The 14,383-nt window shown below is 46.7% G+C and overlaps 1 protein-coding gene across 4 annotated transcripts in view; it reads left to right on the top strand.

Moving 5' to 3' along the window:
* Positions 1-14,383, top strand: part of LOC308110786 (transcription factor COE3) — a 146,471-nt gene that overhangs the window by 12,762 nt on the left and 119,326 nt on the right. For all 4 annotated transcript variants that reach the window (XM_080465358.1, XM_080465355.1, XM_080465356.1 and 1 more), the window contains exons 2-4: positions 5,172-5,328; positions 8,570-8,633; positions 11,266-11,321. In XM_080465358.1, coding sequence (XP_080321484.1) covers positions 5,172-5,328; positions 8,570-8,633; positions 11,266-11,321 — 277 coding nt within the window. The remainder of the gene's footprint in view (positions 1-5,171; positions 5,329-8,569; positions 8,634-11,265; positions 11,322-14,383) is intronic.

Genomic DNA, 14,383 nt, shown 5'->3' with positions numbered 1-14,383 from the left:
CTAAAAACTCCAAACAATCGATAACGACTGACGAAGAAGAGTTCAGATGTAGAAGAACTACGGAAAGATAGAAAACAAAAACACACAGGAGAGAAACAAAGAACCACGAGTACCTACAGAACGACAAGAAGAAGAGGGAAATCTACTGTGTGTGTGTGTGTGTGTGTGTGTGTGTGTGTGTGTGTGTGTGTGTGTGTGTGTGTGTGTGTGTGTTCGATAATTGTCTGCAGAGCTTTTTGACACGATTCCAGCTGACCTTTAATTTTAGGCTTTCTGGCGGGAATGTGCAGATCTGCGGCCGTCGTGTTTCCACTTCCTGTGTGTGTGTGTGTGTGTGTGTGTGTGTGTGTGTGTGTGTGTGTGTGTGTGTGTGTGTGTGTGTGTGTGTGTGTGTGTGTGTGTGTGTGTGATTTACACTCTGGGCGTGCTCAGACGAGTCGGGTGCCATCGATACTGTTTTTATTACACCTTGTGCCAAGTGCTAACAGCCGGATCGGAGCGGTGACGAGTGGATGCAGCCGCAATTAACATAATTGTAATGATAATAATGCTAACGAGAGCAGAGGGAGGAGGAGGAGGGAGAGGAGGAGGGAGAGGAGGAGGAGAGAGAGGAGGGGGAGGAGGGAGAGGAGGAGGAGAGAGAGGAGGAGGAGGAGGGAGAGGAGGGAGAGGAGGAGGAGGAGAGAGGAGGAGGAGAGAGAGGAGGAGGAGGGAGAGGAGGAGGAGAGAGAGGAGGAGGAGGAGGGAGAGGAGGAGGAGGAGAGAGGAGGAGAAGGAGAGAGAGAAGGAGGAGGAGAGAGGAGGAGAGGTGAGGAGAGAGAGAAGGAGGAGGAGGAGGAGAAGAGAGAGGAGAGAGGAGGAGAGAGGAGGAGGAGGAGGAGAGAAAGGAGGAGGAGGAGGAGAGAGAGGAGGAGGAGGAGGAGAGGGAGAAGAGGAGAGAGAGGAGGAGGAGGGAGAGGAGGAGGAGGAGGAGGGAGAGGAGGAGGGAGAGGAGGAGTGAGGAGGAGGAGTGAGGAGGAGCAGTGAGGAGGAGTAGAGAGGAAGAGGAGAGAAAGGAGAGGTGAGGAGAAAGAGAAGGAGGAGGAGGGAGAGGAGGAGGAGGAGAGAGGAGGTGAGGAGAGAGAGAAGGAGGAGGAGGAGGAGAAGAGAGAGGAGAGAGGAGGAGAGAGAGGAGGAGAAGAGAGGAGGAGGAGGAGGAGGAGGAGGAGAGAGAGGAGGAGGAGGAGGAGAGGGAGAAGAGGAGAGAGAGGAGGAGGGAGAGGAGGAGGAGCAGTGAGGAGGCGTAGAGAGGAAGAGGAGGAGGAGGAGAGAAAGGAGAGGTGAGGAGAGAGAGAAGGAGGAGGAGGAGGAGGAGAAGAGAGAGGAGAGAGGAGGAGAGAGAGGAGGAGAAGAGAGGAGGAGGACGAGAAGAGAGGGGAGGAGAGAGAGGAGGAGAAGAGAGGAGGAGGAGGAGGAGAGAAAGGAGGAGGAGGAGGAGAGAGAGGAGAGAGGAGGAGAGGGAGGAGGAGGAGGAGGAGGAGGAGAGGGAGGAGGAGGATAGAGGAGGAGGAGGAGGAGAGAGAGGAGGAGGAGGGAGAGGATGAGGAGAGAGGAGGAGGAGGAGGAGAGAGAGGAGGAGGAGAGAGAGGAGAAGGAGAGAGGAAGAGGAGGAGGAGGAGGAGGAGCAGCAGCGTGTCTCCTGCTCGGCCTCCACTGAGCTCCGTCAGTGTGTAATTGGTGATAATGGTGTTCGGCGGTGGAAGTGACGCTGACGATGTCGAGGATGAAGCAGCTGCCAGATTCTGTCTCTCTGAGAGCTTTTAGAGTCACTCAAACTCCTTTTGTTTCAGGCTGCGCTGACTGTGTGTGTGTGTGTGTGTGTGTGTGTGTGTGTGTGTGTGTGTGTGTGTGTGTGTGTGTGTGTGTGTGTGTGTGTGTGTGTGTGTGACAATAGTTGTTTTGGACACTCGTGCTTCCTGTCCTGATCACTACAGGCCAAAGGTCAAAGGTCAAGGTCCACCTGAAGTAACTGAGACTATGAACTTAAATCACAACAAGTTTAATATCAATAATAATAATAATAATAATAATAATAATAATAATAATGTTATGATTTAGAAAAATAAGTTGAAATCAGTTAATATCTAAATTAAAAGTGATTAAGGAAAAATATTTGATTTAATATTCATATTAATTCTAATAGAATTGATTCAGTTTGATTTAAAAACATTTAAACATTTTCAAAATTGATTTATTCATAAAAATAATATTGAAATATAAACACAAAACATTCAACAATAACTTAAGCTCAATTTATTTAAAGGGTTTATAATAATAATAATAATAGTAATAATAAAAATAACATTATTAATCAATAAAAGTGGATTGTAACTGTTTACATTAAATAAATTATATATATCTTTTAAAACTATTTGAACAAACATCAGTTCCTCAGTTTGAGCTGCAGAATGAAGCTGGTCGTAGTGAAGCAGGAGAAACTGATCGATTGTATTTAATAATGATTCAACATCAGTAAATAAGTAAACACATTATTGATCATTTATCATTTACAAGTCACACTTTATTAAATTCAACAATAAGAATTAATATTTGATCTGAAATCTTTATGAACATATGAAACAATTACACTTTCATTTTAACGCTTGTTTCATGTTATATTTTCAATTATTGAACAACAATTAAGTTTTCTTATTTCTTTTTTCCAAATATGTAAAAATGAAACGTGTTTTTATTTGGTGAATTTTAGAAGATTTATTGTTGGAAGATTTCACTTTAATGAAAACGGCTGTTGAGTCTTTTATTACCTGAGAGTCTCTAATGGGATCGTCGGTAACTTGCAGGAGGAGGAGGAGGAAGGGGGGGGGGGGGAGGAGGAGGGGGAGGAGGAGGAGGAGGAGGAGGAGGAGAAGGAGGAGGAGGAGGAGGAGGAGGAGGAGGAGGAGGAGGACGCTGCGAGTGGGAAGAATTAGCGCTCCACAAACTTCCCTACAAATGAAGCATGAAGCATAATGGAGGTACAGAAAGGTCACAGCTGCATTAATCTGCCACCGGGGGGAAAGACCTCTGAGCTGAGGAGGAGTGAGGAGGAGCAGCGAGGAGGAGTGAGGAGGAGGAGTGAGGAGGAGGAGTGAGGAGGAGGAGTGAGGAGTAGTGAGGAGGAGTGAGGAGGAGAGAGGAGGAACAACGAGGAGGAGTAGTGAGGAGGAGGAGTGAGGAGTAGTGAGGAGGAGTGAGGAGTAGTGAGGAGAAGAGAGGAGGAGTGAGGAGGAGTAGTGAGGAGGAGTGAGGAGGAGAGAGGAGGAGTGAGGAGGAGTAGTGAGGAGGAGTGAGGAGGAGAGAGGAGGAACAACGAGGAGGAGTAGTGAGGAGGAGTAGTGAGGAGGAGGAGTGAGGAGTAGTGAGGAGGAGTGAGGAGGAGTAGTGAGGAGGAGGAGTAGTGAGGAGGAGTGAGGAGGAGTAGTGAGGAGGAGGAGTAGTGAGGAGGAGGAGTAGTGAGGAGGAGTAGTGAGGAGGAGGAGTGAGGAGGAGGAGTGAGGAGGAGAGAGGAGGAGCAATGAGGAGGAACAACGAGGAGGAGGAGTGAGGAGGAGAGAGGAGGAGCAGTGAGGAGGAGGAGTGAGGAGGAACAACGAGGAGGAGGAGTGAGGAGGAGAGAGGAGGAGTAGTGAGGAGGAGGAGTGAGGAGGAACAACGAGGAGGAGGAGTGAGGAGGAGAGAGGAGGAGTAGTGAGGAGGAGGAGTGAGGAGGAACAACGAGGAGGAGGAGTGAGGAGGAGAGAGGAGGAGTAGTGAGGAGGAGGAGTGAGGAGGAACAACGAGGAGGAGGAGTGAGGAGGAGAGAGGAGGAGTAGTGAGGAGGAGGAGTGAGGAGGAACAGAGAAGAATAAACAAACTGCGTAAGAATAACATATTGATCATGAAACGGAAACGAAAAACGAGCTGAAATGAGACTGAAGTCAAAATCTTTAGCTGCAGGGGAGGAGGAGGAAGAGGAGGAAGAGGAGGAGGAGGAGGAAGAGGAGGGTGGAGGAGGAAGAGGAGGGTGGAGGAGGAGGAGAAGGAGGAGGAGGGGGAGGAGGAGGAGGAGGAGGAGAAGAAAGGTGAGAAGGTGAGAAGAAGGAAGAGGAGGATTTACAGACACTACCCTCTTCCTCCTCCTCCTCTTCCTCCTCCTCCTCCTCGTCTTCCTCCTACTCTTCCTCCTCCTCTTCCTCCTCTTCCTCCTCTTCTTTGAAAGTGAGATTTGCACAAATACTTAGATTCAGTCGGTTTTTAAGAATTTTGCTGAAATGTCTCTTGACCTCAAAGTAAAATTTTTGTCTTCAAAACTAAATAATCCTCATTTTTGAAACGTTTCAACTAATTTAAATAAAACTGACGTCGTCATCACCTGCACCTTTAACTTCACCTTTAAAATGAAGTCCAGTCGATTCCACCGTCGCCGTTTCTATTTTGCGCTGATTTATTTTTCACCTGCGATGAAGAAGAATCTCGACTGAATTCTGACTCCGGCTCTGCTGAGACTTTATTTATTTCTAAACTCTGTTGTTGCTCTATCGGCTGCACTTCGGCGGCGGGCCGGACACGGCGCCCTGAGGAACGCCTCTGCTGTCCTTTACTCAGTTTTCCAGCTTCATTATAAAACCTCTCCGCGCCACCGTCATTGTTGTTTACTTACAAACCAACCCGCCCGATAATTGATTAGTTTGTGTGAAGACAAGTTAGTTCATGTAGGAATGAAAATGAGATCTCACAGTTTAATGAGGCGTCACAGCCGGAGACCAAAAGAGTGAAACACCCTCAGTTACACATCTGGAACATCTGAACTCAGACTAAAGTTTGGATTTTAAATTGACCACAGTTTGACTCATCGCGACGCACAACTACGTTTTCCTCATTTAAACCTCTTTTCTCTTCATTTGTAACTTCTGGTTTGTGATGAATGAACTGGTTTCGTTGTTCAGTTTTGTTTATTAAAGTCTGATTTTCTCTCCAAACCTCTCGGACCGTTTAGATCTGAATCTGGTCCTGCGTCTCCTCTCTTGTATTAAGAACTTAACTCCCGTCTGCAGACGTTTGGTTTCAGACCCGACGTTCAGTTTCTGTCGCTGAGCGAATCCAGTGTGTGACGCTCCAGAGGAATAAACCAACTGTCTCCGTTTCTGTTTCAGTGGCGTTGGTTTGGCCCGAGCTCACTTCGAGAAGCAGCCGCCGTCCAACCTGCGCAAGTCCAACTTCTTCCACTTCGTGCTGGCGCTGTACGACCGGCAGGGCCAGCCGGTGGAGATCGAGAGGACCTCCTACGTGGACTTTGTGGAGAAAGACAAGGTGACCATATTCCCTCTCTGGTGGCTGGAGCACAGAACCGGGCCTGAAGCGCCGCAGAGCTGCCGGCTCTTTTTCTGTTCTGCTTCTGTCACTGGACTCATTTTTACTTTATGGGAAGAAACTCATGAATCCAGAGTCAGAAAGAAAACCTAGAAACACAAAGTCGACAACATATTTAACAATAAGGATTCAAAACTGGTCCAAATCAATCTAGAACAACTGGTCCAACTTAATCTAGAACAACTGGTCCAAATCAATCTAGAACAATTGATCCCAATTCAATATAGAACAACTGGTCCAAATGAATCTAGAACAATTGATCCCAATCAATGTAGAACAACTGGTTCAACTCAATCTAGAACAACGGGTCCAAATGAATCTAGGACAACTGGTCCAATTCAATCTAGAACAACTGGTCCAAATCCATCCAACTGGTCCGAATCCATCTTGAACAACTGGTCCAACTCAAACTAGAACAACAGGTCCAAATCAATCTAGAACAATTGATCCCAATCAATCTAGAACAACTGGTCCAAATCAATCTAGAACAACTGGTTCAACTCAATCTAGAACAACGGGTCCAAATCAATCTAGGACAACTGGTCCAAATGAATCTAGAACAACTGGTTCAACTCAAACTAGAACAACTGGTCCAAATGAATCTAGAACAATCGATCCCAATCAATCTAGAACAACTGGTCCAAATCAATCTAGAACAATTGATCCCAATCAATCTAGAACAACTGGTCCAAATCAATCTAGAACAACTGGTTCAACTCAATCTAGAACAACGGGTCCAAATCAATCTAGGACAACTGGTCCAAATGAATCTAGAACAACTGGTCCAAATCAATCTAGAACAACGGGTCCAAATCTATTAAGATCGACTACTTAAAATCAATCTAGAACAACTAGTTCAAATAAAATACAATTGAATTGAGTATAAATACTTTATTAATCCCAGAGAGAAATTCTTGATTCAATCTACAATATTGAATCCAAATCAATCTGATTCCACTGGAACCAAAGATGAGCATTTCAACACTTTATGTTCTCTTGTATTTGGAAAGTGAAAACACGTGAATATACTGGTGGAGTATTTTGAACCAACCCACAGTACTCACAGTGAGAACCTGCAGACTCCACACAGGAAGGCCCTCAAGCCCGACCCGAACTCCAACCGGGAAAACGTTTTAATTTTGGCATAAACTGTTTCCAGCGTCGAGGAGAAAAGATACCTACTTAAAGAATACATGTACACAGAATTAGTCGTGTGCACGCTGTGTCCCTCCATCCATCTCCTTTACTGGTTCATCCAGGTGAGGCAGCAGAGCCGCAGAGCCCCGCTGACTCTGGGGAGGGGGGCCGACTGCAGACCCTCAGGATGCTGAGTGTGATGAAGCTTCGCTTCAGAAGATGGATGGAGACTCTGAGGGTCTGATCCCATGACAACAAGTGACTGTGAAGAGTTTCTGCAACCAGCTTCAGAAAAGATTCATGTTCACACAGAAACACCGACACTGCTGCAGTTTGCACGTGGGGCCACTAGTTGGTGCTGTGTGCTCTGTGTGCTGAATGCACGCAGGCAGAGAAGAGTAGGACGTTCTAGCTCCCTTCAGCTGCTTTTCTCTCCCCGTATTGCAGATGAGGCCGTAGTAAATTATTTGGAGTCGAATTGTAAAGAGAGCTGCACACGCAGGGTTTTTCTCACAGGAAAACTGTTTTTACTCTGACGGGAGCGCAGAGTGTGTGCTTTTTTTTCCTGTTTGCACACAGACGGAGAAGCTGCGTCGAGAAGCTGTTTTCAGAGAGACAATGGAAGTTTTCACTATAGGAGACGTGCAAGTTAGATTACTCCACAAGTTAATGGTCGCAGACTGAACCGCGTTTAAGCTGAGTGGATAAAAAAAAACAAAAAAAAAAACTGCTGATGTGTCGGATTTGAGTCCAAACGTTCACTGGATGGAAGCCATGTTTGTTTAAGGAGCTCTGGAGGTGTGTGTGTGTGTGTGTGAGGGAGGGAGAGACTATGTGTATATGGGTAAATGTGTGTATTTATGTGTCTCTGTGAGGATTTCTGGTGTATATATATATATATATATATATATATATATATATATATATATATGTGTGTGTGTATGTGATGATGAGCAGATAGGACAAAGGCGGTCCTGGACTGATCCTCGGCTCATGAAACGCTGCTGTTAATCCCACTAATGATAATCATAATAAGACCCAGACAGGTTTGGGGGAGTTTGTTGTTTGATGGGCTGCCAGCTGGCACCGCAGCGTCCTCTCCGCCCACTCGCTCACCTCACCTCTGCTTTGACCTCTAGTCTCTCGCCCCGACACCAACACACTGGGACCGAGCCAACACTCCCGGGCACAGTTGGCACCGAGCGGCCGAGGGAGCGAGAGGGGAAGGGAGGGGGGGGGAGGGGGGTATAGAGGGGAATAAAGGGTGAGAGGAGAGGAGGAGGAAGGCGGGGGGGGGGGGGGGGGGGGTGAGGTCAGCAGAGAGGGAATTTAGAATAATCTAAAAAAAGAGGAGCTGGAGAGTGAAACGGAGATGCTCAGATGTTTAAAGTCGGTCCCACGTTCCCCGCTGTGACGGGACGAAGCCCCCCAGCGTCTCGCTGCCTCCCCCAATTTAACTGCTCTCTGTTTCTGTGGTTGACGCTGATCTTCCTCGATTTAAAAGAGAGCTGATGTTAAATGAAGGACGTCTGTATGAGTTATTAGACACTCTCTCTCTAAAATATGTTTAAAATGAAGCGTCGAACCCAAAGACGTTGTTGAATGTCATTTATTCTTTAAACTGGATATAAAAACACCCTAACGTCCATTTAAACCATCAAGTCTATGTAAAGTGGTTTAAAACAGACCAAAAGACACATTTATTCTTCTTTTCTGGTTAAATAATTCACTCAGTGAGCTTCAGCTCGTCCTCGAAACTGTCCCAGTGTGTTTCTAATAAAAAATTCTGCGTACGCTGCTGATTTTCTCACAGTTTTTTCATATTTGAAGATAAACGCTTTGCTCAGGTGAACTCACAGGTAATAGGAGCTTTGCTAAAACAGATGAGACGTTTCTATTCTTATCAAAATATATATACATTATCAACGGAACATTCTAAAAGAGAATCTTATTTAACTCAACGTGATATATAAGAGGATCGGTTCATGCAGTAATAACAGTAAAAAACATGTGATTTGATGTGGTTCCTGTTTGTGTGTGGCAGGAGTACAACGGAGAGAAGACCAACAACGGGATCCACTACAGGCTACAGCTCCTCTACAGCAACGGTGAGAGGCAAAATGTGGTTTTTATTTGTTTACAGGTTTAGAATCAAACCTGCAGGAAAATGTTTAATAAACAGTTTAACATCTCCTGAACGTCTTGAGCTTCAACGACAAACTGGAAATAAGATGTTTGTGACGTCTCATCGGGCGTAAAGGCCCAGAATGGGACCGTTGTTCTCACCGTGGATGAGAGAACTCACCACTTCGCCAGTTTCATGTGGGAGCGACACACAGTCAAATGCTCCGTCTCCATGGAAACGGAGGAAGCGCCACGTCATCGTAAATCCCGTCGTTGTTCTGCACATGCTCGGGAGACGGACGATAAGGACAAAGTTTCCTCCGTCGTCTCGAGACTCTCAGTCCAGATTCTCCTGAGACTTGGTGCTTTTATTTTGACAGTCACCATAATAACAATCCAACTTGCGAATATCCGTGTTCTCCCATTGTTTATGTTTAGGGTGTTTGGTTCTCTGCGTGTGGTTTCATTATAAAAACAAACAACAGCGCCAACTCGTGGCCCAACGTGCTCACTGCGGCGTTTCCGTGTCTGCGTTTACGCAAATGAAACCAAAATGCAAAAACGATGCGTTTTCACCTGAAACGTCCCGTAAACAGGGTCTGAGTCTGGATTGTCTTGGGCGGGATGTGACCCTTTCTGTGAGGCAGGGAACGACACCGTTATCAGGACGGTGCAGTGGGAAGCACTGCGGCCTCACAGTGAGAGAACCCCGGTCCCGGTTCTCTGGCTGTGATGGACGGCTGAGCTGTCCAGGGTGTAACCTGGGACCGACTCCAGTAACCCCCCCCCCCCCCCCCCCCCCCCCCTCCCCCACCACCTGGATAACAGCAGCCTGCAGCTGCATCTTAAACTCCGTCCAACATGGAAATATGGACGTCTGTCAGTTTTTATTGTCCGAGGCGTAACGAAAGCCGAAAGACACGTTTCCTCGCCGAGGTCGTGCAGGATAAAATGTCTCCGTGTCACAAAAAAAAAAACCTGCCAATTAATGAGGCATATTTACATCTGTGATACTGGCTGCTAACAGGCCCGGCTCCTAAAACACTGAGTGACAGCTGAAATTAAAGGTGAACTCTGTGGGCTTTGTTCAGGCTGGATTTCAGATCTGCAGTATTGATTGATGCGGTGGAGTTAATGGCGGCTCCTTCCCACAGGTAGAGACCGTCTGCGTCCGTTCGCCGCTTAACTTTTCATGCATGATTTAAAGTTGAGGCATTGGTGGAGCAGGAATTCATATTAAAGGTCACCTCAGCGGACTTCCAGTTTAAACTCGCTGCTGCACTTTTAACAACACGGGGCCAGGCTGGAAAAAAAAAAAAAAAAAAACGTTTTCATTATCGGCACGCAGAGGCCCGAGCACACTTCAGACATCTGGAATATGTGACGGCTCCAAACCGAAGCTGAACTCTGGTTTGTCCATCGAGCCGAGCGCTGGAAGCTGGCGAGGCTCGGCTGATTCAAAACACACAGCTTCCACTGGCTCGGCTCCAGGGCTGCAGGAGGAGGTAATGCTCGCAGACCCCCGCGGAAAAACGCCAGATAAAGTGGGACATAAAAGAGCGTTTTCTTCCACGGCCGAATAAATCACTCTAATATGAGTCGGCGTGGTCGGATTAGCCGCGTACGGAGGTAATTGACCTCATCTGCAACCGGGACGGATAGCCGCCATTTAGGCTGCAGACTGCTCGGCGTTCGGCGGCGCGAGAAAGTGAATCATGTCAATTAGAAAGCAGAAGAAGCTGCGAGGAGGAGAAAACAGGAACCACGTGGAATACAATTAGAGCTCCTCCTCCGCCGCTAACAGGTGTCCCCGCCAATTTGCCTCCTCCACCCCATGTCGTGTCTGTGTCACATTTACGCCCGGATGCATAGCTAATAAAAGACAAGCAGTCCTGATTGATATTTAATTTGTGGGAGAGCGAGGATTCCTTGTTATCCTGGAGGAAAGAGGCGGCCGGGCCTATAAATAATGAACGGCTCCGGAGCAGCGCTAATGTTTGTTTTTGCTGAGGGGGGGGTTAGCGGAGCCGCGACAAGAGCTACACAAAACATAAATACACTACCGGGACATAAATAACACCAGAATTCATTTACAGCTCATTATTAGGAGTCACTTCTTTTGTTTCTGGGATTTTGTTTTTTTTCTTTTTCTTTTTCTTTCTCACGCTGGGAGCAAATTAGCATAAGAGGCTAATGCATGTATGTATGTTGGTTGTCAGACTCGCATAATTACAGCAGTAATTCTTGTCTCAACTGTGTGTGTGTGTGTGTGTGTGCGTGTGCGTGTGTGCGCGTGTGTGTGTATGTGTGTGTGTGTGTGTGTGTGTGTGTGTGTGTGTGTGTGTGCATCCTGTCTCGGGGAGTTTCAAACTATATTTTGTCATTTTAGTCCTCACAACATTTACATGTTCTTTTAAGCTCCTCTGCAGTGTAGTGGTCAACACCCTCGCTCACAGTGACAGGGTCTCCGGTTCGAGTCTGGGCTTCATGTCCTTTCTGTGTGAAGTTTACATGTTCTCCCAGTGCATGAGTGGGTTTCCAAAAAGAACAATCCAGATCCATTGTCGCCATAAACAGGAGCCCACTGTGACGTTTTCTTTTTGTGGTTGTTTGCAGGAATCAGGACAGAACAGGATCTGTACGTCCGGCTGATAGACTCCATGACCAAACAGGTGAGTCACACGTTTTCATTTCACACACACATCAACTTTCATCTGCACAGGTACAACGGACTGCTTTTCCTTTACTTCACATATTTCAACGTCATAAAAAGCCAAAAATGTGTTACAGGCTAATAATACAAATGGAGGAGAATCGCTCTGAATAGGAAAAACTGAATGTTTCATTCTACCGAAGGTTTATTTGATCAAACTGTTTTTAAATACGACAAAATTTATGTTTTCCTGTTTTGGTTGAAGGTGATGGTGTTAGAAGTTTATATCTGTGGTGGATTACAGCCCACCGAGGCCGGCAGGAGGAGCAGGAGGTGCAGAGAATGCAGGAGGAGCAGGAGGTGCAGGGAATGCAGGAGGAGCAGGAGGTGCAGGGAATGCAGGAGGAGCAGGAGGTGCAGGAGGAGGAAGAGGTGCAGGGAATGCAGGAGTAGCAGCAGGTGCAGGGAATGCAGGAGGAGCAGGAGGTGCAGGAGGAGGAAGAGGTGCAGGGAATGCAGGAGGAGCAGGAGGTGCAGGAGGTGCAGGAGATGTACGACATGCAGGCGGTACAATAGAGGAAGGTGGTACAGAGGGTGCAGGAGGAGAAGAAAGTGCAGGAGGAGGAGCAATAGAAGGAGGTGCAGCAGGACCAGGGATTGCAGCAGACTCAGGAAATTAAGGAGGTGCAGAGGGTGCAGGAGGAGGAGGAGGAGGAGGAAGAGGTAGGCTCTGATCCTACATCCATGACACTGATGCAAGTTGACATTTTCTGTCAAAAACCTGAAAAACCTGATCAGAGTCTGACTCCAAACTAAAAATCTTCACATTTTACAGTTAAACTCGTTAAAACAGAGATTTTATTTGTCATTTCTTCACGTCAGAGTCCAGCTCACGGAGCTCAAACGATCCGCCGCACCACTGCCATGTTTTACCGTCTCTGATGCTTTGAGTTGATTTGATCGTCTCCGAGGTTCATAGAAGGAGGAGGAAGAGGTGAATCGAGCCTCAGCTGAGAGATTTATCAGAACCCTCCTCAGGAGATCACCTTCCTCTAGTTCAAGCTGTTTCTGTTGCTCTCAGTCGTCGCCACCTGGAACTGACTCTGACCCTGAACTCTGTAACTCGACGCTCGAGTCGCCGTTCACTCTGCAACTTTTCAGCAGTCATGCAGGTCCGGTGTTTCCCCCTCAGAGCCTCAGAGCCTCAGAGCTTCTCCTTCGCCTCCCTCCTGATGTGTTTTCCTTCCCGGCCGCTCGCCGCTCGTCGCTCGCCGCCCCACGTCCTCCCACCTTTCCGGTTCTCACTCACTCAGAAACCCGCGTGGGATTCAAACCTGTGAACGGCTTCACTGCCAACGAAAACCCCCCGAAAATTTCCACATTCCTCTCGATCCTCCTCTTCCTCACTTCTGGGGCTCCGACAGCCGAGGAGACTTCGTTTCCCAGAGTGCAGTGCGGCAGTCAAGTTCATTTAATCATCGCCTTTACCGATGAATTAACTGATTATTTGGTTTGAGAGTACAAAAACATGTAAAGATTTTGGAATTAATGAATTACAGTTTTTTTATAATGTAGAAATACTTTAAAAATGTTCCATATTTTTAAATAATTCCAATTTTTTTTTTAAATGAAGTCAAGAACATGTGGCTATAGTGTGGAGAGTAATACAAATGTCTTCACTAAAATGACTAAATGCCTTTCATTTTTCAGAAAATAGTCAAATTAATGGAAGGAACTTTACAAATTTATTAGAAGTAATTTAATCAGGAACTTTTATACTTGGAACTAAAAAAAAATTACAAAATAATAAGAATCAATTTTAAAAACTTGTGGTTTTATAAAGATGTATATATAATGCATAATGTTTTTGTCCATTTTGAATGTATAAAGGTAAAAACACAATCACTTACCTCTGAACCAGGATTGAAAGATCCTTTAATAATTTTATAATAATGTAATAATAAACAAATAGGACTGAATTTCTTGGGGCAAAAATACATTTTTTGCAGGTTTTTGTGCCGTTTTAGAGGTCGTCATGGTCATTATTACATTATTAGTTCCTACAAAACTCCCAAGACGACGAGCGCTGAGATTTAAATGCTCACAGCTGTTCTTCAGATATATGGATGAGAAAAGAGGGGGGGGCTAGTGATATATTTTGGCTTTCGCCGTGTGCTGGAAAGAAACCAGAGATCAGCACAGACTAAAGTGTGCTGCAAGATGACAAGTAGAAATAAAAGGACGTCTTCAGTCACGATCTGATTCACACCTCGGTGTTTTTATCTGAAAACACAGAATTTCAGTGAATTTCTACAACCAGAGAAAATGAAAAATTGAACGGTCCGGATTTATTATAATTTTTACAGTTTGAAGCTCGTGTGATTGTCTTAAACACATAGTTTCATCCTCTTGGAGAGGTTTATCGGCAGTGTGAAATGTGTGTGTGGCTGGAGAGCAGCTGTGTATTTTAGGTTGGAGAGCGCAGACGTGCCAAGCAGAGTAAATAAACAGCATCCGCAGCGCTGCTGTGTGGGCTGAACGCTGCAGAGTTAATCTGCACCTCTTCACCGTCCAACGCCACTCATCTGCAAACACCTGTTTAAAGCTCCCGCAAGCCCCGCCCTCCCTCCCCCCCCCCCCCCCCCCCCGCTGCCGCGGCCTGTCGGTATGTCACCGATCGATGCGCCAAGCGGCTCCCCGACAAAGCGTCAGCCGTGCTCACCGATCAATAGGCCCTAATGTGGCACAGCGACGGCACACTGGAGACAATAATCCTGACACCTCCTCCTCGGCGGCTCGCACACACACCTTCACCTCCCACTACACGACGCCCCATTGGTCGACAGTCGGAGCTGACAGACGGGCCGGCTGGAGTCCCTACGCGGATCGATAACGGCCCCGCCGAGCGCCTGTTAGGGCCCCGCGCTCCGAGTCGGGAGGAGCCGCATTAATGCAGATTAAACAGCAGCACACAGAGAAGGCGGGGGTGTGTGTGGGGGGGGGGGGGGGGTTACACTATGAACAACAAACTGGAGGTTATCAGCAAAGAGAAAGTCCTTACTTATGGCAAAATCTGCTTTC

The sequence above is a fragment of the Lipophrys pholis genome (assembly GCF_963383615.2).
Source record: "Lipophrys pholis genome assembly, chromosome: 6".
Classification (NCBI taxonomy): Eukaryota; Metazoa; Chordata; class Actinopteri; order Blenniiformes; family Blenniidae; genus Lipophrys; species Lipophrys pholis.
Note: the sequence above shows the minus strand (reverse complement) of the source record. Positions and strands in the feature narration are given on the sequence as shown.